Source organism: Trichechus manatus, unplaced genomic scaffold (genome assembly GCF_000243295.1).
Source record: "Trichechus manatus latirostris isolate Lorelei unplaced genomic scaffold, TriManLat1.0 scaffold00211, whole genome shotgun sequence".
Lineage (NCBI taxonomy): Eukaryota > Metazoa > Chordata > Mammalia > Sirenia > Trichechidae > Trichechus > Trichechus manatus.
Window position 1 is genome coordinate 3,824,366 of NW_004444147.1, and position 22,794 is coordinate 3,847,159.

Sequence of the window (22,794 nt, forward strand, 5' to 3'; positions counted from 1 at the left end):
GGGAGACGTAGTGAGCCCGGCGGCCGCGGGCAGACCCGGAGGGAGCGGAGGAAGCGGTCATGTCTCGCTACACGAGGCCTCCCAACACCTCCCTGTTCGTCAGGAACGTCGCGGACGCCACCAGGTGAGCGGCGGCGGCCGCAGGTTGGGTGGGCGGGGGAGGGGCGGGGTAACGGCCGCGCCGCGGAGCTCAGCCAAGGCCCGGCCGGTCAGCTCGACGCCTTCCCGCGGGCCCTGCGCGTGCTGCGGACGAGGCGCCTTTCCCGGGGGAGGTGCGAGCCCTCGGGCTACTCCAGGGCCTGAGCGGGATTCGCGCCTCCGCCCTCCCGGCGGGCGTACCGCCCTGGCGCGGCGCAGACTCGCGGCCGGTCCCCTCGGCGCTTAGCGCGCCCTCAGCACCTCACACGGCGGGCCCGTGCCCATCCTCTCCTCGCGCGCCTGTGGAGCGCAGGATGCACCTTTCGCGGTGGCCGAGGTCCCTCCCCTTCTCCAGCAGTGAGTGTTTCCGCACGTATGGGTGTCCACGTTTCAGCCCCTTTGTCGCCGTGCCCTGCCGAGGACCTCGATAAAGCCGCGCGAGTTACCCGCCTAGGTGAAGAGGAATTGAGGATGTTGAGAACGCAGTATAAAATAATGCGTACCCTGGGCCTTAACTATTCACTTTCTCCCGATTCTGGTCAATTTAAGGTGGTGCTGGTTAGATTTTATTCTTTACATAATTTTATTCCATATACAAAGTAATAACTTAAGTGAATGAGATTTATGCGCTTTAAAGTTCTGAGTACTGTATAAACACCTATTATAACGTGGTTTGGATAGACTTCCCTGATGATTCTGATCCTCTCAGTGCCCTCCGTTCCTGTTTGAGATTTCTGTCTACCTAGTGTTTAAGCATAGGCCGTAAGGCATGACTTCGTGTAGCATTTTCTCCCTTGATAGGTACCAGGGAGGAGGGTAGGGAGCATTAATAGACATTTTCACTGCTTTACTCAATTTACTCCTCTCCCGCCCCAACAACCTTTCTAGGTATGCAGTATTACCTTACAACACGTAAGGGAACTTTGCAGTTTAGAGTTTAAGTGATTTACCTGGGATTACACAGCTACCGATACATGGAGTCTGAATTTCAACCCTAGGTTTGCTTACCCAGTTGCGATCTAGTCCATTGCGATTCATGGCTCCATAGGATTTTCTTGCCTGTAATGGATGAGGCAAGCTAATGGGTTAGCAGTGCATGGACTGCTAACCTAAATGTTGGCAGTTCAACCTACCCAGCAGCTCTGCTGAAGAAAAGGCCTGAATTAACCAGGTGGGCCCTAAATCCAGTGATACTGTACCTGTTGCTGTTGAGTCAATTCCCACTCATAGCGACTCTATAGGACAGAGTAGAACTGCCTCAGGGTTTCCAAGTAGCGGCTGGTGGATTCGAACCACCAACCTTTTGGTTAGCACCCATAGCCCTTTACTACTGCACCACCAGGGCTCCAGTGATAAGTTTCCATATAAGACAGAAGACACAGAAGGTAGGATCTGTGATCTGCTTCTAGTAAAGATTATAGCTGAGATAATCTTATGGCGCAGTTCTACTCTGTAACACGTGGGGTTTGCCATGAGTCAGAATTGACTGGAAGGCACCCAACAACAACAGTCTTTACTGAAGCAGATCGCCAAGCCTTTCTTCTGCGGTGCTGCTGGGTGGGTTTGAACTCCCAGCCTTCGGGTTAGTTGAACACAGTTTGTGCCACCAGGAACTTTTAGTAATCATCATGATTTACCTGTGAGGGGTAAGTGTTTTTATTTGATTCATACAAATATATATGTCACAACTATAGACTGAATTGGCAAATTACCTTAAACCAAAAAACCAAACCCGTTGCTGTTGCAGTCAGTTCTGACTCAGAGCGACCCTACAGGACAGGGTAGAACTGCCCCATAGGGTTTCCAAAGAGCAGCTGGTGGATTCGAACTGCCAACCTTTTGGTTAGCAGCCAAACGCTTAACCACTGTGCCACCAACGCCCCAGTGTACCTTAGTTAATATTTAAAAGATGATGTGGGTATTTGCATTTCTCCTCTCAACCTGTTTATCAGTACATTACATGGGGGAAAAAGCAAAATTTATAATTTGGCCAGGGTAAAAAAAAACCAACTCACATTTAAACAGACCACTTGAAAATGGAATAAACATTAAGCTTCTCCAATGTATGTACCAGAAAATGAGAGTCTTCCAATTTGAATGGCCACAGGGGCCAGCCAGGGTAATATACCATGAGTGAAGCTGTCATGTTACAAGCACGGCTTTGAACGGGTTCCCTCTGGTTCAAACTCTTGCTGAGAATTTGCCTTTCTAACAAGTTCCCTGCTGAGAATTTTCATTTCTACCCCAGATATACTGAATCAGAATCTACATTTTAACAAGATCCTCAGATTCTTACATATAACTTTCTGGGAACTTGTTAGAAATGCAAATTCTCAGCAGGCGTTTGAACCTGAACCAGCCCATTCGAAGCCCTGGTTACAAGGCACACTAGCGTGGTAGCAAATGGGAAAAGAACGTGTCATGTAAAAGGGACAGCAGCCGCTACTAATCACCAGGTAATAGCTGCCTTGTAGGAATTTGGACTCAATGTTGCCAGATCTTCCTAATTTTTAAGAGAAGTAAGAAATCTGGGTTTCCAAATATTGGCATTAAGTTGTATCGTATGTGTCTTAGTCATCTAGTGCTGCTGTAACAGAAATACCACAAGTGGATGGCTTTAACAAACAGAAGTTTATTCTCTCACAGTCTAGGAGGCTGGAAGTCCAAATTTAGGGTGTCAGCTCCAGGGGAAGGCTTTCTCTGTTGGCTCTGGAGGAAGGTCCCTGTCATCAATCTTCCCCTGCGCTAGGAGCTTCTCTGCACAGGAACCCCGGGTCCAAAGGATGCGCTGTGTTCCCAGAGCTGCTTTCTTGGTGGTATGAGTTTCCCCCATCTCTCTGCTAGCTTCTCTCTTCTATATCTCAAAAGAGATTGACTAAGACACTATCTAATCTTATAGATCTTATCAATAAAACTGCCACTAATTCATCTCATTGACATTTTAGTAATAGGATTTACAACACATAGGGAAATCATACTAGATAACAAACGGTGGATAATCACACACTACTAGGAATCACGTCCTAGTCAAATTGATACACATATTTTTGGGAGACACAATTCAATCCATGCCAGTATAAAATTACCATTTTTGTAGATTTAAAAACTTTAAAATATTTGCAACTTCGTATGGTTCAACATGTTTTTTAAAAAAATGTATAAACATGTATAAGCCAAATAAAACACATCTGCAGGTGACATATAACCCTCTAATCCAGGTAATCTACCATTGACTAAGTGAAACAATGAGATTCACTGATTTTCTTTTCTTTTTTATCACCACTTTTTAGCATTGCCACTGCAGGGCAAGCAAAATTGAAGAGGTTATTTGTATTAATGAAATAATAATAGCTAACATTTATTGAGTACTCGGGCACTGTACTAAAAGCTTTATGTAGATTATCCTATTACATTATTACAATAACCTTATAATGTGTGTTCTTTATTATCCCCGTTTTAGAGATAAGAAACTGAGGCTTAGAGAGATTAAGTGTCTTGCCTAAGATTGCACAGCTAATGAGTGGTGTTATGAAAGTAGAATCATCACACGTAACCTTTATTAACAGCCTTTTTGTACAGTGGTGCAAGTTAGCTGACAGTGTGACACCTAGACACATTTAAAATTAGCTTTAACATTTAGTTTGTTTATAAGAGAAGCATTGGGATAAAATGTTAAACAGGGCATAAAATAGTATGTGTGGTATTATTTCAATTATATAAAAATGAAGAAAAGAGAAGCTACATACAGAAAAATGAGATGAAAGAAATCCATTTGGGTGTGGGACTTGGCTGTTTTTTCCCCCTATTTTCAGGTATTCCACTTTTATTTAATAAGAATGTTAGTTTTATAACAAAAACGGGTTTTATTAAAAAATGTTTCTTTGAGGTAGCTATTTAATACATATATAGAGCACAAGACTTAAGAAAATTTGATAGGAATGGAAGCACAAGAACTAAAGAAATTTATAAATAAGCTTTAAATTTTTATAATTTATGTTTTACTTTGTTTCACCAGTGAAACAAGTTGTGGATCAGGAAAAAGAATTTTTAATATTTTTGCCTTTTTACTGTATAATTTTTAAAAGTTGTCAAATATAGTTTACTAATGGAACAAAGTAATGTCCAAATCTAAAAGATAGCATTCCTATTTTGATGCATAACATGTTAGGTTGGAGAGCAGCAATCAAATACTTCTCTTGGACATGTTTAGTAGTATTCTGGGGGCACGTTGTATTTGAGGCTGTATGTTTTGATGTTGATGTAGAAAGAGCATTTGAAAAAATTCAGTAACATTCACGATAAAAAGTCTTAGCAAACTAGGAATAGAAGAGAACTTCCTCAGCCTAATAAAGGGCATCTGTCAAAAACCTGTCACTAACATCATAGTTAATGGTGAAAGACTGTCTGCTTTACCCCTGAGTTCAGGAAAAGACAGGAATGTCCATTCTGACAAGATCCATTTGTTGCAATGTGGAAACCCCAGGTTCTGCTTAGCGTGACTCATCTCAGCCAATAAACAAGAGACCGAGATGGGAAAGTGGAAGGGTGCCTTTATTGTGTTGTGCAAGGGAAGGAAACAGTTGGGGCTGCTGCTGCCAAGACTGCTTAGTGAGGGTGAGGGGGAAAGGTTACTTTTAAGGGGTTTACAAGTAGGAGGTTCATACAAATTACGTCAGCAGCATTCTTAATCATACTGCACAGGCACTATCAGGTTTACATATAATGTCATGCATCACGTGTTTAGAAAATGGCAGTTAAACTCCATCCAGAGGCGAGGAAGTTACTATGTATGAAGTCTGAAAGGTTATCCTGAATGTCAGCATGGCACCTAAACTGGTTTCCACCAATTTCCTCTAGTTTTGGGCAACAGTTAAAGAGAGCAGAACTGGGATTTTAATGCAAAGCTATGGGGCGTGCCAAGCAAAGGAACCAGGATTCTAATATAAAGCTACAGGGCATGCCAAGCAAGCTGCTTGAGGCAGTGGAATTTTCCACAGCCTGGGGACCTCTGTCTTACATTCACCATTTTATCGTAGGACCTAGCCAGGGCAACAAGGCAAGAAAAAGAAATAAAAGATACAAAAATTGAAAGAAGTGAAACCTGATCCGATACTTGGACGACATGTTTGTTTACATAGAAAAGACCAAGGAATTAACAAAAACTACTACAACTAACAATGAGTTTAGCAGGTTATCAGAATACAAGATAAATATACAAAGATTGTATTTCTATATATTAACAGCAAACGAGAAGTAGTAAGAATTTACTTTCAACACCAAGTGTTGACAACAGTTGGCACAACTGGAACTCATACATTGCTGGTAGAGGTATAAAATGGTACAACCACTTTGCAAAACTGTTCGGCAGTTTCATAAGTTAAACGTATGCATACCCTTTAACCCAGCAATTCCATTTCTAGGTATTTAACAACAACAACAGAAAAGCAATATATATCTACACGAACACGTTTAAAAACATTCATAGCAGCTTTATTTATAATAGCCAAAAATTGGAAACCACGCAAATGTCCATCAACAGAGAATGGATAAGCAAATTGTAGTATAGTCATATAGTGGAATTGTTATGGATTGAATTATGTCCCCCAGAAGTACGTGTTGTAAATCCTAACCTCTATGCCTGTGGTTATAATCCCATTTGGGAATGTGTTGTCTTTGTTATGTTAGTATGACAGGATTAGTGTAGGTTGTATCTTGAGTTAATCTCTTTTGAGTTATAAAAGAGATTAAAAGCAAGCTACCAAGCAGAGGCGGGGGTGGGGGGAAAAGAGAGATGTCAAGCCACATGAAGGTTAACCAGGAGCAGAAGCTCAGAAGAAATAAGGACCTTCCTCCAGAGCCAACAGAGACAGAAAGCCATCCCCTAGAGTGAGCACCCTGATTTTGGACTTCTAGCCTCCTAAACTGTGAGAAAATAAATTTTCATGTGTTAAAGCCACTCACTTGTGGTATTTGTTATAGCAACACTAAATAACTAAGATAGCAATACTACTCAACAATAAAAAGAAATGAACTTGAGCTACTAACAGTTGCAACAGCGTGATGACTCAAAAATATTAGGCTGACACACCCTACACTGACGTGGCCTCGTTAACAAAGAAATCATTCCCAAATGGGGCTACATCCAAGGGTAAAAACTGAAAGAAAAAAAAAAAATCCCCAAAAAAACCAAACCCGTTGCCGTAGAGTCAATTCCAACTCAGTGACCTTATGGGACAGAGTAGAACTCCATAGTTTCCAAGGAGTGCCTGGTGGATTTGAACTGCTGACCTTTTGGATAGCAGCCATAGCACTTAACCACTACGCCACCAGGGTTTCCTCCAAAGGTAAAATGGTGAAGATTTACAAGGCATAATTATGGGGGACACAGTTCAATCCATAACAACACTTAAAAATGGTTATCATTGCAAATGCTTTGTTACATATAACTTACCACAATAAAATTAACGTATATATGTTTAAGAAAATATTAGGCTGAGTGAAAGAAGTCAGATAAAAAACAGTATATACTGTATCATTCCACTTACCTGAAGTTCTGAAGGAGGCAAGACTAATGTATGGTAAAAAAAAAAAAAAAAAAAAAAAAAATCAACAGTGGTTGTCTCTACGGAAGGGGAATTGACAGGGATGGGACATGAAAGAACTATCTGTAGCAAATATATATTGAGTGCTTACTGTGCTAAGCAACTATGCTAGGTACTGAGATACACTAGTGAAGACAATCGCTTTAGCAGTTACTCTCAAGTCTCAGAATTGCCTGTGAAGCCTTAAAAAATTAAATGTAGCTTGGTGTCACCATGGAAAACACTAATTAGGTCCGGAGTTAATGCAAGAGGCTGGGGTGTCTGTTTCTGTACCATCACCTTCACAGAAGATTTTAATCAGGAATTGATGAGAATCTTTGCCCCATACTGTACTATGGGAGCAGGAATTGTGTCTGTCTTGTTCCCCACCATATTGCTAGAGCCTAGCACGTAATAGTTGCTCAGCAAATACTTGTTGAATGAATACGTGAAAGAGAAAGACATTGCCACTGCTCCAAAGCTAATAGTCTATTAGAGAAGGCGGATAATTAAACGTGTTATTGTGAGTGTTAAATGAAATAAATTATGTGATAATATTGACAGTGCCTGGCATACAGTGGATGCATAGTCAATGTTAGTTGAATCTTTATGTAATGACTCCTTAAATCCATATCTCTACCCTTAATCACTGATGTCTCTTGTAGTCTTTAGAGAAATTTAATATAATTTGTATAATTACAGTCTTCAGTTGCTTACAGAACTCTTTCAGATGTTCCACCATCACCTCAAACTTGGCATTTCTAAACCTGAAACCTTTTTTTTTTTGCCTCTCCTCTCTCTCTTCAATCTATTTGTCTGTTCTAACTATGTATTTTTTGTCACTGACACCATCTTTCTTCCATTTGCCAAAACTAGAAGTTTTGCAGTCATCTTTGAGTCTTTACTATGTAGAGTATGTTATGAAATGCTCTTTTTTTCTTCTGAGCCACATTTGATACTTATAACTTGATGCTAAGTCCCTAAGATCTCCAACAGGCAGTAGGATATAGTGGCTGAAAACACAGACTAGAGTCAGACTGGAGGTTTGATTCCAGCTGTGTCACTTCCTGACTCAGTGACCTTATGTGAATTAATCTGCCTGCGTCCTCATCTATAAACAATTGTAGGAGTGGTTGTGAGAAATTACTGATTTTAGAACAGTACCTGGCATGTAAGTGCGATATAACTGTCAGCTATTACTGTTACATACTTTGTTTCTTCAGTTACATTGTGGCTCCATGAAGACAAATGTCTTGTCTGTCTTTGGTATCTCCTCTTCAATACCTGTCACAGTAGAAAGCACATAGGCTCAAAAATACTTGTGAAATTTCATCTAGGTCAATTGACATAACAAAGTTTATTAAGAAAATATTCTGCATCCCACTTTGGTGAGTGGCAGCTGGGGTCTTAAAAGCTAGCAGGTGGCCATCTAAGATACATAAATTGGTCCCAGCTCACCTGGAGCAAAGGAGAATTGAAGAACACCAAAGACGCAAGGAAAATATTAGCCCAAGAGACAGAAAGAGCCACATAAACCAGAGACTTCATCAGCCTGAAACCAGAAGAACTAGATGGTGCCCGGCTACCACCAATGACTGCCCTGACAGGGAACACAGCAGAGAGTCCCTGACAGAGCAGGAGAAAATTGGGGTGCAGAACTCAAATTCTAGTAAGAAGACCAGACTTAATGGTCTGTCTGAGACTGGAGGGACCCCGGAAGCATCGCCCCCAAACTCTCCGTTAGACCAGAACTGAAACCATTCCCGAAGCCAACTCTTCAGACAACGATTAGACTGGACTATGGGACATAAGATGGTACTCGTGAAGAGAGTGCTTCTTAGTCCAAGCAGATACATGAGACTAAATGGGCAGCTCCTGTCCGGAGGCAAGATGAGAAGGCAGAAACGGACAGGAGCTGGATGAATAGACATGGGAAAGCTGGGGTGGAAAGGAAGAGTGTGCTGTCACATTATAGGGAGAACAGCTAGGGTCACATAGCAATGTGTGTATAAATTTTCGTATGAGAAACTGACTTGAACTATAAACTTTCACTTAAAGCACACCAATTAAAAAAAAACCTTGTTGAATTTAAGAATATAGTGGTTATTTTGCTTCATGTTTAATAGTAAAGGATCCTTTTTTTAATTTTATTGTGCTTTAGGTGAAAATTCACATTCAGAAATTTGTACACAAATTGTTTTTTGTGACATTGGTTGCAATCCCGCAGTGTGTCAGCTCTCTCCCCCTTTCCCCCCGCGGGTTCCTGTGTCCATTTGTACAGTTCTCCTGCCTGTTCCTGCCATTTTGTCTTTGCTTTTAGGCAGTTGTAGGATCCATTTTTTTGTTAGCCTGAGAAATAGTTTCAGAACTTCTTTAGAAGCTTTTTTTTTTTTTTTTTTGGGCATGAATTAAGTTTTTTTGAAAATATTGTTTTTGAGTACCTATTGTTTGTTAGATTCTAGGGACATATGTGAGCAGGGCAGTTATGGCCTGTGCTCTCATGGATTTTATAGTCTGGTGAAGGGATAACAACAACAACAATAATAATGAAGTAAAAATTCAAACTAATAAAATAATTACAAATTGCAGTAGGTATAATGCCAGAACAGTAGGTTGTTGATATAGAGAAAAATAACCTGATATTGCTTTAGATACTTTCACATTGTGGTATTACTTAATCAGCCCAAAAAACCCATGAAGTAGGTATTATCACTAAGCTTAGAAAAATTGTGTACCTTGTTCCAGGTGACACTGTTAGAGCTGGATGCAAGGTCTGGTCTGTCTGACTCCAGGTTCAGTGCTTTTTCCATGCTGCTGTGTCTGAGGCACACAGAGACCCCCAAAGCTATTTGGGGGTGTAGCTGAGTTCCCAGGTAATAAGTCAGTTCTTGTTATAGTTTGCCTGTCCTGTCTTTCAGAAGAAAGGAGAAACTTAGGTCCTCCAAATGAATAAATGGTGGGCTGGATATAATTTGAAGTCCCTGGGAGGTACAAAAGGTTAATGTGCTCAGCTGCCAACTGAAACTTTGGAGTCTACCCAGAGGTGCCTTGGAAGAAAGGCCTGGAAATCTGCTTATGAAAAATCAGCCGTTGAAAACCCTATGGAGCTCAGTTGTACTCTGACATAAACAGGTTTGCAGTTAGTTGGAACTGACTAGGTGGCAATTGGTTGGTTGGTTGGTTGGATATAATTTGCTCCTTGATGAAGGCCTCCTGTTTTAGAGTTCCATGCAAGGTCAAGTTGGATTCCAGTAGGTAAGTTCTGTATGGGGGCACCTAGTGGCAGGAGATGACCTCGGCACTGGGGGCTGCTGTTCTAGACTCCGAGCCGTGTGTGCTTCTAGGCTTTGCACGGTCAGTTCCTCACTCTGCCAAGCCCACTTCATTTTTTTTTTAAAAACATTTTGTTGTGCTTTAGGTGCAAGTTTACATGGTAAATTAGTTTCCCATTCAATAATCCATACGCAGATTGTTCTGTGACTTTGGTAGAAGCTTATTTTGTTTGCTGAATTTAGTTTTTGCTATCTGAAAGCAAAATTAGCTTAAACATGAAATTATAGTCAGGCAAATGAACGTGTTCTTTATGAAACAGTTAATGATTAGAACTCTTTATACTGACAATTGACAGGTCTTGTAATAGGAATAACTTTTAAAGGTGGAAGTGTCTCCTGAACTTGACTAAACGCAACAGTCACCTGGAGTCCTTATAAACATACACATTTCCAGTTCCTGATCAAGCCCTCCTGATCAGATCTCTAAGAGAGGAGCCCGAGAATCTGGGAGTTTTGTTTGTTTTTTCTTTCTTTCAAAACCCAGGTGATTTTTATGAGAGACAGTTTTAGTTAATGCCAGTCTAGATAATGTACTTTCTTTTGGAAGTGTCAACTAGATTTCTGTAGGCAAAATATTTTGATCTAGCTATTCATATTTCTTTGCTTTATTTCTAAAACACTTCAGACCTGAGGACTTGCGCCGTGAGTTTGGTCGATATGGCCCTATAGTAGACGTTTACATTCCACTTGACTTCTATACTCGCCGCCCGAGAGGATTTGCTTATGTTCAATATCCTTTATTTTACTGTGTGCATGTGAATATGCTATGCACATGTGCCTATACTTCTATGTATTCAGGAGCATATGAGATTAATATTGCCTAATTAAGTGTGTTTATTTCTTTATCTCAGAAAATCTAAAGCAGTCCACAGTAGCTGGCAAGCACCCCCCACTTTGAAACAACCTGTTAGCTAGAATCCAAGCATAAACCGAGCTTGCAAGACAAAAGGCACCTAAAGTTCAAGCATCGAGAAGTAAAGAGGGAGGGTGGACACAGATATAAAGACCTGGAAGAGGGGGACTATTTATCAAGCAAAAGACAGAACCAACATCAGGTTGAGACTTGGGCTTTCCTACATGGACCCAGAGTTCCAGAGTCAAAGCCAAGTCTTATAAAGTCCATCTTGCAAGCCTTAAAGAGTAAAGGTCAAGGTTCAAGATCAAGTGACATTGAGGTAATTGCCAAAGTCTCATTTTTTATTTCTTGAGCTTTTTCTGTTTTCTGTTTTTTAAAAAACTTAAACCAGTGAACAGCCTCCTGAAATACAGTTAATCATTTTACATATTTTCCATTATGGTTAGAAGGTTTAATATTATATAATTTATGTAGATAAGGGAGCTTAATGGGATATTATAAACCAGTTCATATAATTCCAGATGTTTGCAGATTTCTTTTGTTTCTTTTCTACTTAAACATAAAGTAGTAAAAACGTTTAGGTATTTTTTAAGTGGTAGGTTCAAAGGTAAATATCATTTTTAAAGAACTAAGCCAGTTTTGAAAATACATTCTAGTTCACTTGTGTGTGTATAATTTTGTTCATATAATAAATAATTTTTCCTAAATGTCATAATTAAAGCCTTGTAATGAAAGAGTAATTTTAATTTCAGAATAAAGGCTTCTGCATGCTGATTTTTCAGTGAAAAACCTGATGGATCCTTTACCTGAAAGAAGGGAGTGAGTCCTAAACAGTTTATTTTATGATGCTAGCCAATGTTGGAATTATGTCTTAGAGCATTTCAAATAATACATGCAGCCTGCAGCTGCACTAATGTACACATTAAAAGTACAGTCACACATTTGTTTCTGTTCTTCTTTAGATTCACTCTTTTAAATCATAATGGGGCATGCTTTCATAATAAAAGATGAAAGATTTTTTTCTGATTATTCATATTATACTGGAGATGTGAACTGTTTTTCCTGTTAATTTCATTTGACATGAATAATACTTTTTAAATGATATTTTTTACTTGATATCTGATGCTCAAAGTGTCCTTAACAGCTAGTCATATTTGAAGATGTTCGTGATGCTGAAGATGCTCTTTATAACCTCAATAGAAAATGGGTATGTGGCCGTCAAATTGAAATACAGTTTGCACAAGGTGATCGCAAAAGTAAGTGTGACTAAACATTAGATTTTGTTCATTCAGCAGAAAAACAGTTTCAGATTTTTTATTCAAAAATTATTAAAAATGATAGAATATACTAGTTGAGTGACTACTACTGAGGTTTTCAGGTGATGAACTTTGTTATAAGTGTTGTTCTTCATATTCTAGCACCAGGCCAAATGAAATCAAAAGAACGTCACCCTTGTTCTCCGAGTGATCATAGGAGATCCAGAAGTCCCAGCCAAAGGAGAACTCGAAGTAGAAGTTCTTCCTGGGGAAGAAACAGGAGGCGGTCTGATAGCCTCAAAGAGTGAGTACAAAATACAGCCGGATTGCAAACTTCTTTTTCTACTTTTTCCAAAGAACATTTTAAAGAGTCTTTGAAGACAGGCCACCTGAATCATTTTACTTAATATGAACTTTTGTAGAAAGATACGCTCTTTTCTATCATGTATTGTTACTTAACTTGAGTTCATAGAATACCTCGCATTTTTTTAATTTCATGATAGATTTAATTGAAAGGTAATACTCACTGAAGAAAAAGCAAAAAATATATACTGGACAAATAAAGTGGAATTTTAGATCAGTAAAATTTTACCTAAAGGAACGTAACAATTCAGACTCTTGAATTCTGATAATGGCTAAACTCAACAAGAAATACAATGCAGTCAGTTGTGATAGGAGGTTGACTAAAGTTATTATAAATTTACTTATAAAAGGTAAATTATTATCAGAAGTAAATTCCAAGTGTGACAGTATTGTTGGAAGAAGACATTAAAAAACTAAACTGGGGGGAAAGATACTTGCAAGTTATTAAATATTTTGCTAACCAGGAGTTTGTTTCTATTAGAATAATAGTAAATTATAATATTAATTACTCACTGAAGCTATTGGAATAGTAACTAAAATTCTTGTAGCATGCCAAAAATCTTAAACATTTATAGTATTTATCTTGAGTTTTAATGCTGTAATTTTTCATAGGCATGTAGAATTTCAAGGTGAATTCTGTTTTTAAAGACTAATCAGCATTTACACCAGTATCCTAGCTCTGAGTAAAAGGGTGAGCTGTCCTGGACTACACATGGTATACCTAAGCTAGATAGGCCCACATAGCTTATATAATGCTGATCACTAGGGCTGTCCTCTTTTACTTTCCACCCCATTCCTCAACTCCCAGACCCTAGACACGAAAAAGTTCAATATAGTAAATACGTACCAGAGCAAGAGAATCTTTACCTTAAGCCTCTAACTCTGAAAACAAGACAGTGAAGTGGCCTGGCTCCCACACCTTCAGCTGAATGGGAGGGAGATAGGAAGTGAGAACCATATCCATGTTCTATGACTTTTTAATATTCAAGAATCCTGATTGCTAGAAAATGTGGCCCGTCAGAGCCTACAATCTCATGTATCAGATCGGTAACCTCCTTCAGTATGAATCAAAATGCTTTGATTTTGGCTGATCCTTGGGGAGGTATGAAGGTGGGTGGAAGATTTAAACTGTTAGAAGTCCAGAGAATCCAAGTCAGGATTTGGCTGTTACCAGGATTGGTGAAGAAATATTTAGAAGCAGCCATAGCATATGCTGGGACATGATCCTTTTTATTATACTTTCTTTGATAGTGTAAAAATATAAACCTCCCTGGTATCTTATGGAGAATAATCCAGTTTGACCCATGGCTAAGTGTGAGGCATTTTTCCACTGATTGGCTATTTGAGATTTAGACTATGATATTTAGTTTCTATACTTGAATACAAAATTATATTTATAAAACTTAAGATGTGGTAGGAACAAACAATTTTTTTTTTTTTAATTTACATGCCCTGAATACAGGGAAACAGCAGTAATACCAGTTATACTGTTCTGGCTTCACAGAGGACATAACATAATGTGAAGGAGTGAAGTTTGACAGTTCAGATTACAGTTAATAGTTAATTTACAATAGTTATATGCATGTGTGTGTACAGTCTAGTTTAATGTAAGTTTAGTGATGCGACTGTTTCATATAAAATGACTGGTTTAATCTGTATATCAAAGTGGATGCAGTCTTGCGCCTAAGTGACACTGTCCTGAGTTACTGAATAATATCCACTGGCCTTGGTGAAAGACTTATTTTGCAAAAGAAAAGAAATTGTCCTTTTGATTCATTAAGAATTTGTTTCCAAATGCATGAGGGTCTTAGTTGATCAGTTTTTTCTCCTGAATGATCTGGAAAAAGTAGGTGTTTACATCATTTTTGCCTTATAGTGGAAATAAAGTATAATACTTCGCTAGAAACAAAAAAGTGACTGTTGTTCTAAATCAGCATGGAGTATCAGAATAGTAAGGACTACATCTTGTAGAGCTCCTCTACCATGTACTAGTTATGAAACCATTGACAAATTACTTAACCCCCCTGACCCCAGTTTTTCTAATTTATAAAATTGTGTAATTGATAATGCATATTTTAACTACTTCGCAAGGTATTCATAAGGATCAGATTTTGTGTATATGTATGTTTTATATACAGATATTTATATATAAATAAATAACGGTATATGTAGTATTAGTCTTTTATTTTGCCTTCAGTGGATGTGGAAAAAAGCTAGTTTGTTGCTATCATTTGTCTGTGAGCTCTTTGAGGGGCAATGCTTTTTGTCTGGTTTGTGCTTATATTGCCAGCACTTAGCAGTAGTCCCTAGCTTATATAATCTTTGTTGAATTTATGTGAATTAATATAGATATTAGAACGCTAAATGTTCCCAAACAACATTAAAATTATCCCTCAGGCTTTTTTGGTCTAAATATAGCATCCAGTTTTTTTTTTTCTATGTTGGATTTTTATTTCAGAGACAATTTTTCCATTTTGTTTTTTATGACTGTTTATAACATGAATGAAATTTAGTAATTTCTAAAAGACTTTTTTTATTCCAGAATAGATCTGATTCATAGAGAAGCAAAATTGTCTCTTTCTTACAATGGGTTTAACTATTTCCTGTTACAAGAAAATAGCTGGAGAGCAAAACTACTCAAATAAGATATCGTAGTTGATTCTGCTTCACTTGATGTAGAAGGAAAAGTATTATTTGATTCAATATAAAATTTGTTACTCAGCGTTCTTCCGAGTAGGTTTTCAGTTGACTCAATATATCTATTCTTTCCAGTCTTCTTCATTCTTTTTTGTTGTTCTGTGCTTCTATTTGGGATCATTTTTCTTCAGCCTAAAGAATCCTCTTTAGTATTTCTTATAGCACAGGTCTGCTGGCAATGAATTCTCTCAGCTTTTGTTTGCCTGAAAATATCTTTGTTTTACATTCATTTTTTGAAGGGTATTTTTGCTGAGGATAGAATTCTAGGTTGTTAGGGATTTTCTTTTTCTTTCCTTCTTTAATAATGTTATTCCATTTTTTTGTGACATCCATAGTCAGTTGTCAGCCTTAGTGTTGCTCCTTTGAAGGTAATATGTCGTTTATTCTCTGGTAGCTTTCCAGATGTTCACATTTGATTTTAGTTTTCAGCAGTTTCAGTATGATGTGCCTGGTGTAGTTTTTCTTTGTATTCATTCTACCTGGGATTTGCTGAGCTTCTTGAAACTGAGTTGATGCCTTTCATTACTTTTGGAAAATTCTAGGCCATTGTCTTAGTCATCTAGTGCTGCTATAACAGAAATACAAGTGGATGGCTTTAACAAAGAGAAGTTTATTCTCTCACAGTCCAATAGGCTAGAAGTCCGAATTCAGGGCACCGGCTCAAGCAGAAGGCTTTCTCTCTGTTGGCTCTGGAGGAAGGTCTTTGTCATCAGTGTTCCCTTGGTCTGGGAGCATCTCAGTGCAGGAACCTCAGGTCCAAAGGACGTGCTCTGCTCCTGGTACTGCTTTCTTGGTGGTATGAGATCCCTATGTCTTTCTGCTTGCCTTCTCTCTTTTATATCTCAGAAGAGATTGGCTTAAGACACTATCTGATCTTGTAGACCTCATCAATATAACTGCCACTAATCCATCTCATTACATCATAGTGATAGAATTTAAAACACATAGGGAAATCACATCAGATGACAAAATGGTAGACAATCATGCAGTACTGGGAATCATGACCTAGCCAAGTTGACAGACATTTTTAGGGGGCAGAATTCAGTCCATGACGGCCATTATCCCTTCAAGTATTGCTTCTGTCCCATTCAGTCTTTCCTTGTAACCTTGTAATTATGTCCCACGTATCTCTTATGCTCAGTTCCGGATTTCTTAAAATTATTTTTCTCTCATTGTGTTTCAGTAGGATGTTTTTGTAATGATCTCTTTCTTTTCACTATTTCTGCCTTCTGCCATATCCTGACTTCTGTTAAATGAATCTTAATTTCAAATATTGTATATTTTCAGTTCTTGCGATTCTTTTTGTAGATTCTTATTTTCTGTTGAAATTCTCCATCTTTTCATCTGTTTTGTCTGTCTTTTCCTCTTATTTTATTAAATATATTAATCAGTAATTTAAAGAACTCCTGTCTGATAACTCTAGTATCTAAATCATTTTGGGTCTGTTTCTTTTGTCTTTTTGTTTCTTGGTTTTTACTCATTTTTACCTGTTTTTTCACATGCCTTATAATTTTTTATTGAATGTTGACCATTGCGAATAAGAAATGTTTGAGGTTCTGTGTGTTGTTATCCTCCGAACAAAGTTGTTTTCTTCTAACAGGTGGCATACTGTCAGTTCACCTCGATCCTATTAAGGCTTAGTTTTAGGCATTGTTATGGCTGGTCTTACTGGTTTTGTACTTACTTCTAGGGCATGGCCCTTATGCCTAGGATGTGGCCCTTCTGGGTTGTTGCTCAAGGCTCTTCCACCTTTGGGGGATTTGAACTCCAGCCACTTTGCCCAGCATTATGGCTGATAAAATTTCAGCTCAGTTCTTGAATACCTTAGCTGCTGGTTCCTGCTGGCCTCTTAGAGTCTCTTCACATGATGCATAGCTGAGAATATGGTCTGGGACTGAAGGAGAATTTTAGGGTTTTTTTCCTCTGCAATTCCTTCATCTCTGGTATTTTGCCCCTCACGTCCCAGCCGTTTTCTGCTTGGTCTCTATTCCCTCATGCTGTCACTTGGAAAATGGTGTTAGTAAAAGAGCCAAGGCTTGTAGCCTCTCAAGTTCTGCTTTTGTCGGTTGTTCTCCAATACCTTAAAACAGTTTGTTTATAAATTTTGTCTAGCTCTTTTTTTCTAGCTGTTTTCTATGGGAAGGTTAGTCCAGTATAAACTACTCTATCCTGGCTAGACTCAGATGTCTTATATCCAGGTTTCTGTGTTTTTTTTTTTTTATAAGCATTATTTTATAAACTTTAAATAATTGTTTTCTTTCTTTCTTTTCAGATTTTCATGCCTCTTAGGAATTATGTAACCCAGACTAAATATGCACGATATTTTTTAGAATTGATCCATATCTTAAGATATGTTTAGCAAAGTAAAAATCTTTCGGTCGTATATTTGAGTATAACAAATATTACAAGCTTATTATGTTTGAACCAAAAGTATGCATAATAAAATTAGAATAATTTATTTTTCCTTATCTAGTAAAAACATACCTAATGTTATATATATTTATATAAGTTTCTGAAAATGTTGTTGCATAACCTATAAACTGTTTTTGTGTGAAATATTCGCTCTAACGTTATGGATATTTGCAGGTCTCGGCACAGGCGATTTTCTTGTAGTCAGTCTAAATCTCGTTCCAAATCACTACCAAGGCGGTCTACCTCAGCAAGGCAATCAAGAACTCCAAGAAGAAATTCTGGTTCTAGAGGACGGTCAAGGTCCAAGTCCTTACAAAAAAGGTCCAAGTCAATAGGAAAATCACAATCAAGTTCACCTCAAAAGCAGACTAGCTCAGGAACAAAGTCAAGATCACATGGAAGACATTCTGACTCCATAGCAAGATCCCCATGTAAATCTCCCAAAGGGTACACCAATTCTGAAACTAAAGCACAAACAGCAAAACACTCTCACTTTCGATCACATTCCAGATCTCGGAGTTATCGTCATAAAAACAGTTGGTGAACAGCAACAGAAGAGCACTACGTAGTCTTTAATATGTTCCTAAGCCTCTCATTATGTTAAATAAAAATTCTTCAAGGCTTACAGAAAATGTGAGTTGATAATAGTTTGTGCGTATGCAAAAAATAAAATCTCTGTACATTTGGTTTCAACTTAAAGGCCCATGCCATAAATTGTGTGTCTAATGTCACCAATTTCATGAATCTTTTTTTTTTTTTTTTTTTTACACATTGTGGCAGAGGATACTTATCACAGGAAATGGATAAAACCATTTTAGAAAATTCTACTTGGATATTAAGTATTAGTAATGTTAATAATACCTTTTACAAAAGTATTTTTGACTTTAAAGCACTTTTACTTTCATGTGAAAAGTAATTATGACTGTAATTGCACAGAGCAGACTTAAGCTATTTGACACCTTGTGTCTGTTTTGTCTTCTATTTAAACTTGGGCCAATTTCTGTTGAATAGTAGCTTATCATACAAAATACTAACATCAGAGTAGGATTAATGTAGATACCATGCATTCAAAAGATACGTTTTCTCCTGAGCTCCAAGAAAGTTTTACTGGGTGGAACAGTATAGACAAGTTCATACTAAATTGCATTCTGTACCGTGCCCACTTTAAATGTCAAAGCTTTTTAGAAATATTGAATTTTGAATGGTTTGAGACCACTTCTCAAAAAATTATAGTGTGCAACATTCACAATCCAAAAATATTCGTATTAAGCCTTACATATTTGCAAAGTGGTACATTTTATATAAAATCATATTTTATACCATTATTGCTACATACCTACTTTTCATCTGTTGCTAATTTTTTTTTTTTTTTTACAGCTCTAGATTAAGATTTTGAGTTGTACAGAATAAGTCTCATTATTATTTTTGAAGCAGTGTTTAGTACCTTGTATTACAAAACTCGACTACATCTTCAAAAAACACCTTTAGAGTATTTGGGTCTTATGTTACACTTCCCTTAATTTTTTTAAACCAAATAACTTTGTTGATATATATTGCTTTTCTAGTTGTTATAATGAGAACTTCTTTAAAAGTATGTTTGTAGTTTGTTTTACAGAGAGGGTTTTGGTAGTATTTGTGATAAAATGGTTTTTGCATATGATTATTATAGGGAATATATTTATAGAACTCTACTTGTGTACCTTGTTGAATTATATTATTGAAACTTAAAAGTTCTCAGCTTACACAGTTAATATTTATATCTAGAATGCTTAAGAAAAATATCTTTTATCTTACATTTTTTAGCATATAGAAGCAAGTGTTGCTTCTATTTGTTTTGAATGCAAATTCCTTTTTTCTTTGCATTTTAGATGCTATGTGTAAGAAACAACTTTTTAAAATAATTTGTACACTGGTAATATTTGGACAAGTACCATAAATTCATGTAGACTGTACTTTCTGAATAGATTTCTCTATTTAATCATAGCAAAATTTATTTCAAAACTAGAAGTCTTTGAAATGTTCAGCAGTAATAAAATTTAATTATAAAATTATGTAGCACTATTGAAAATTTAAAGGATAGCCAGAAGAAAGAGCAAGACATATTAATGTTTGGGTCTACACATGTATATGCAGTGATTCTGTATAATAACTAGGAATTGATTTTAGTGTCTTTATTCTGCATTAACAAATTAGTATCTTTTAGTAAAAAAGTCAATACAGCAATGTTTCTGAATATGTTTAATCCTTTGATTGACCTCTGATTTGATTTTCTGTTGTAATCCTAAGGCTGCTTAGGAGGATAGTATTTAGTTTGATGGAAAAGCTGGAATAATAACTCAAACTTTTCTGAGCCTTTACTGTGTGCTTGGTGTTGCTCTATAGGTTTTGTTATTTACTCATTTATTTCATCATCACAGCAACCTTACAAGATAAATACTGTTGCAGATGAGGAAACTATAAGTTACATGTACAAGGTCACATAGCCCTTAAGTTTTGGAGCTGCAGCGAGCTGAGCTCCAGTGTGCCCTTCCCTAACTGCAATGTCTTGTAGGAAGAAAAAAGTCTTTGACAGATAACATGCTTAATTAAGATAATGTTTAAGGAACTGTGGTGGTGCAGTGGTTAAGCACTTGGCTGCTAACCGAAAGGTCGGCTGTTCGAATGCACCAGCCGCTCCACGGGAGAAAGATGTGGCAGTCTGCTTCTGTAAAGATTACAGCTTTGGAAACCCTGTTGGGGCAGTTCCTTGTCCTATAGGGTCGCTATGAGTCACAATCAACGGCAGCGGGTAAGATAATGTTTAGAGGGGAAGGGGAGAATAGGATTAGAAAAAGAAATGACCGTAGGATTCAGTGAAAATGGGTTCTGTGACTCTGGGTGAAAATGGATTGACAGTTGTGCTGGGTTCTTTGGAAAGTTGTCTTTGGGGAGTATCTCTGTTCTCGGGTTCTCTTCTGTTTCTTGGATGAGTTAAGAAAGGACACTTAGGCTAAGATTGTCTATTAATAAAGCAAATGTTTTTATTTTAGACATCTGTTATTATTTCTTTTAAAGAATATGTATTAGGTACTTCCAAAGTTTAGCATAGGGATACTACCTACCTCCATTTGTTCAAGATTATAGGGGATAAATTAATATCAAAGAAAATAAAGATGGCCACTGTCAGCGGCTTCTGTTTTCTTTCTCCCCATGAATAATGCACACATTTCTGTTAGGCAAGAGTTCTATTTTGTGACTGATAACAGATAATGGGGGAGTTTGTTGGAAGCTTTATTTGGAGCCTAGGATTTAATCTTATGTTGCTGGGCTAATTTATGTGGGTATGTGGTGGTGGTGGTGGTGGGGATTCTTATTATTGCAAACCAATGGTTCTCACCTTTTTTTTTCAATCACATCAAGAAAGGGTTGGTGATCTATGGAACATTCCCATAGATACCCTCAGTGCCAAAGCTGAGGTGTCTACCTCTTTCTCTCCCACCCAACGTAGCATTTTAGGTTACATGCAGTCGAGAGTGATGCTATTTTAAAAAGATAACTTTTAATTTGCTCTCATTTATATATTAAAATGCAAGTTACTAATTTTGAGACCTTAAGTATTATTTGTAATGTTTGAGATACAACTGTTCAAGACACATGTTGCATTACAAATAAATGGCTAAGAATTGCTGCCTTTATTCTGATGCAGTTGCAGTAGACAAAATTAGTCAACATTTAAAGGAAGATGTATTTAGAAGTACTTTTATAATTCTTCTAAACTACATTAAAATTGTAATTTCTTATTTACAGTTTAAACATTTTTTTTTCTCCAAACAGCGATAAACTATTTAGGTTTCTTGTGTAGATAAATACATGCTACATATGCAGCATGGTTGGGTGCAGGGGATCTTAATCTGGCATCATGGACTCAGAGCCTCAGGAGGTCTGGGCCCTGTGAAATTAAATGCCAAACTACTGTTTGCAGTTGTCAAAAGAAAGGATATATACGTAATTTTATCAGACTTTCAAACAAATCCACAACTGCCATGGGTTTCAAGATAACGTGTATGGGTTTGGAGTCAGAACTCAGTTTTAATTCTACACACCCATTTACTAGCTATGCAGCCTTGGGCAAATTACCTAGCATCTTTGAGACTAAGTTTATTCATCTATAAAATGTGGATGTATCTGTCCCATAGAGTTGTTTAAAATTTAAAAAAGCTGCCCAGCACAGTACCAAGTACTGGGTAGTCATTAAATGTTTTCTTCTCTTATTTAGATATCTGATTAGAAAACAGTTTCAAATTTTTAATGGGGATTATGCATTTTAGCATTATTCCGTTGATGAAAATAGGATACTTAGGATCATCATTAGTTCTGGCATTGGCCTATCAGGTCCTGATTTAAGGTACCTTGGAAAATTTATATCATGTATGCCTTTAAAGAGATGTTCATAAAATTAAGGAAATTAAATACGAAGATAATTGAGTCAAATACCCTTTTAAAAATTTAATAGTCCCTCATAGAAATGTTAGATATCCCAGGTTGATTCAGCTTGTCTTAGGTTAAAACAGTACTTACAATAATTATGATAAGTACCATTTCTTTTATCTAAAGAAGTCATATGAAGAAAAGTTGAATAAAAAATATGCATAGATGATCACGTCCTGGTGGTGCAGTGGTTAAGAGCTCAGCTGCTAACAAAAGGTCAGCAGTTCGAATCCACTAGCCACTCCTTGGAAACTTTATGGGGCAGTTCTGTTCTGTCCTGTAGGGTTGCTATGAGTCAGAATCGACTCTACGGCAATGGGTTTGGTTTTTTGGGTCATGTCCAGTAGTAGTATTTTCGTATTATCGTAAGTGTTTTTATTCTGTTTCAAGGAAAGGATTATATGATTAGTCTTTCTTAACTCATTCTAGGAATATACCATAACTCTGAACTTGTAGAAAGAAATAGTATCATCTTGTGGAGGTAGATGGATGCTCAGTGAATTGTTGGTCACCATTTTTAAAAGTAGTATGTGATTATTAAGTATATGACTAGCTGCATAATGCAGAAATCCATACTCAACCAAGATTTGTTGGTTTATAAACTAGTAAATAGATTACAAATTAAAGTCAAAGAGAATATCTTTACTGTATGTTAGGAAAATAACTGAATTTTTAGGTTATTTTACAATGCC

General features: G+C 37.3%; 1 protein-coding gene across 1 annotated transcript; it reads left to right on the forward strand.

Annotated features, from left to right (window-relative positions):
- The first annotated feature begins 59 nt into the window (after nucleotides 1-59).
- Nucleotides 60-18,402, forward strand: SRSF12 (serine and arginine rich splicing factor 12). The gene is made up of 5 exons (XM_004388430.2): nucleotides 60-124; nucleotides 10,677-10,798; nucleotides 12,056-12,163; nucleotides 12,326-12,467; nucleotides 17,810-18,402. The coding sequence occupies exons 1-5, from the start codon at nucleotides 60-62 to the stop codon at nucleotides 18,177-18,179; spliced, it is 807 nt and encodes a 268-aa protein (XP_004388487.1). The 3' UTR covers nucleotides 18,180-18,402.
- The last annotated feature ends 4,392 nt before the right edge of the window (nucleotides 18,403-22,794 follow it).

Excerpts from the sequence above, each read along its gene's own strand:
- SRSF12 (XM_004388430.2), top strand. The coding sequence starts at position 60 with ATGTCTCGCTACACGAGGCCTCCCAACACCTCCCTGTTCGTCAGGAAC. Across the intron at positions 125-10,676 it reads AACGTCGCGGACGCCACCAG|ACCTGAGGACTTGCGCCGTG; the intron begins GTGAGCGGCGGC and ends AAAACACTTCAG. Across the intron at positions 10,799-12,055 it reads TCAATATCCTTTATTTTACT|TCATATTTGAAGATGTTCGT; the intron begins GTGTGCATGTGA and ends CTTAACAGCTAG.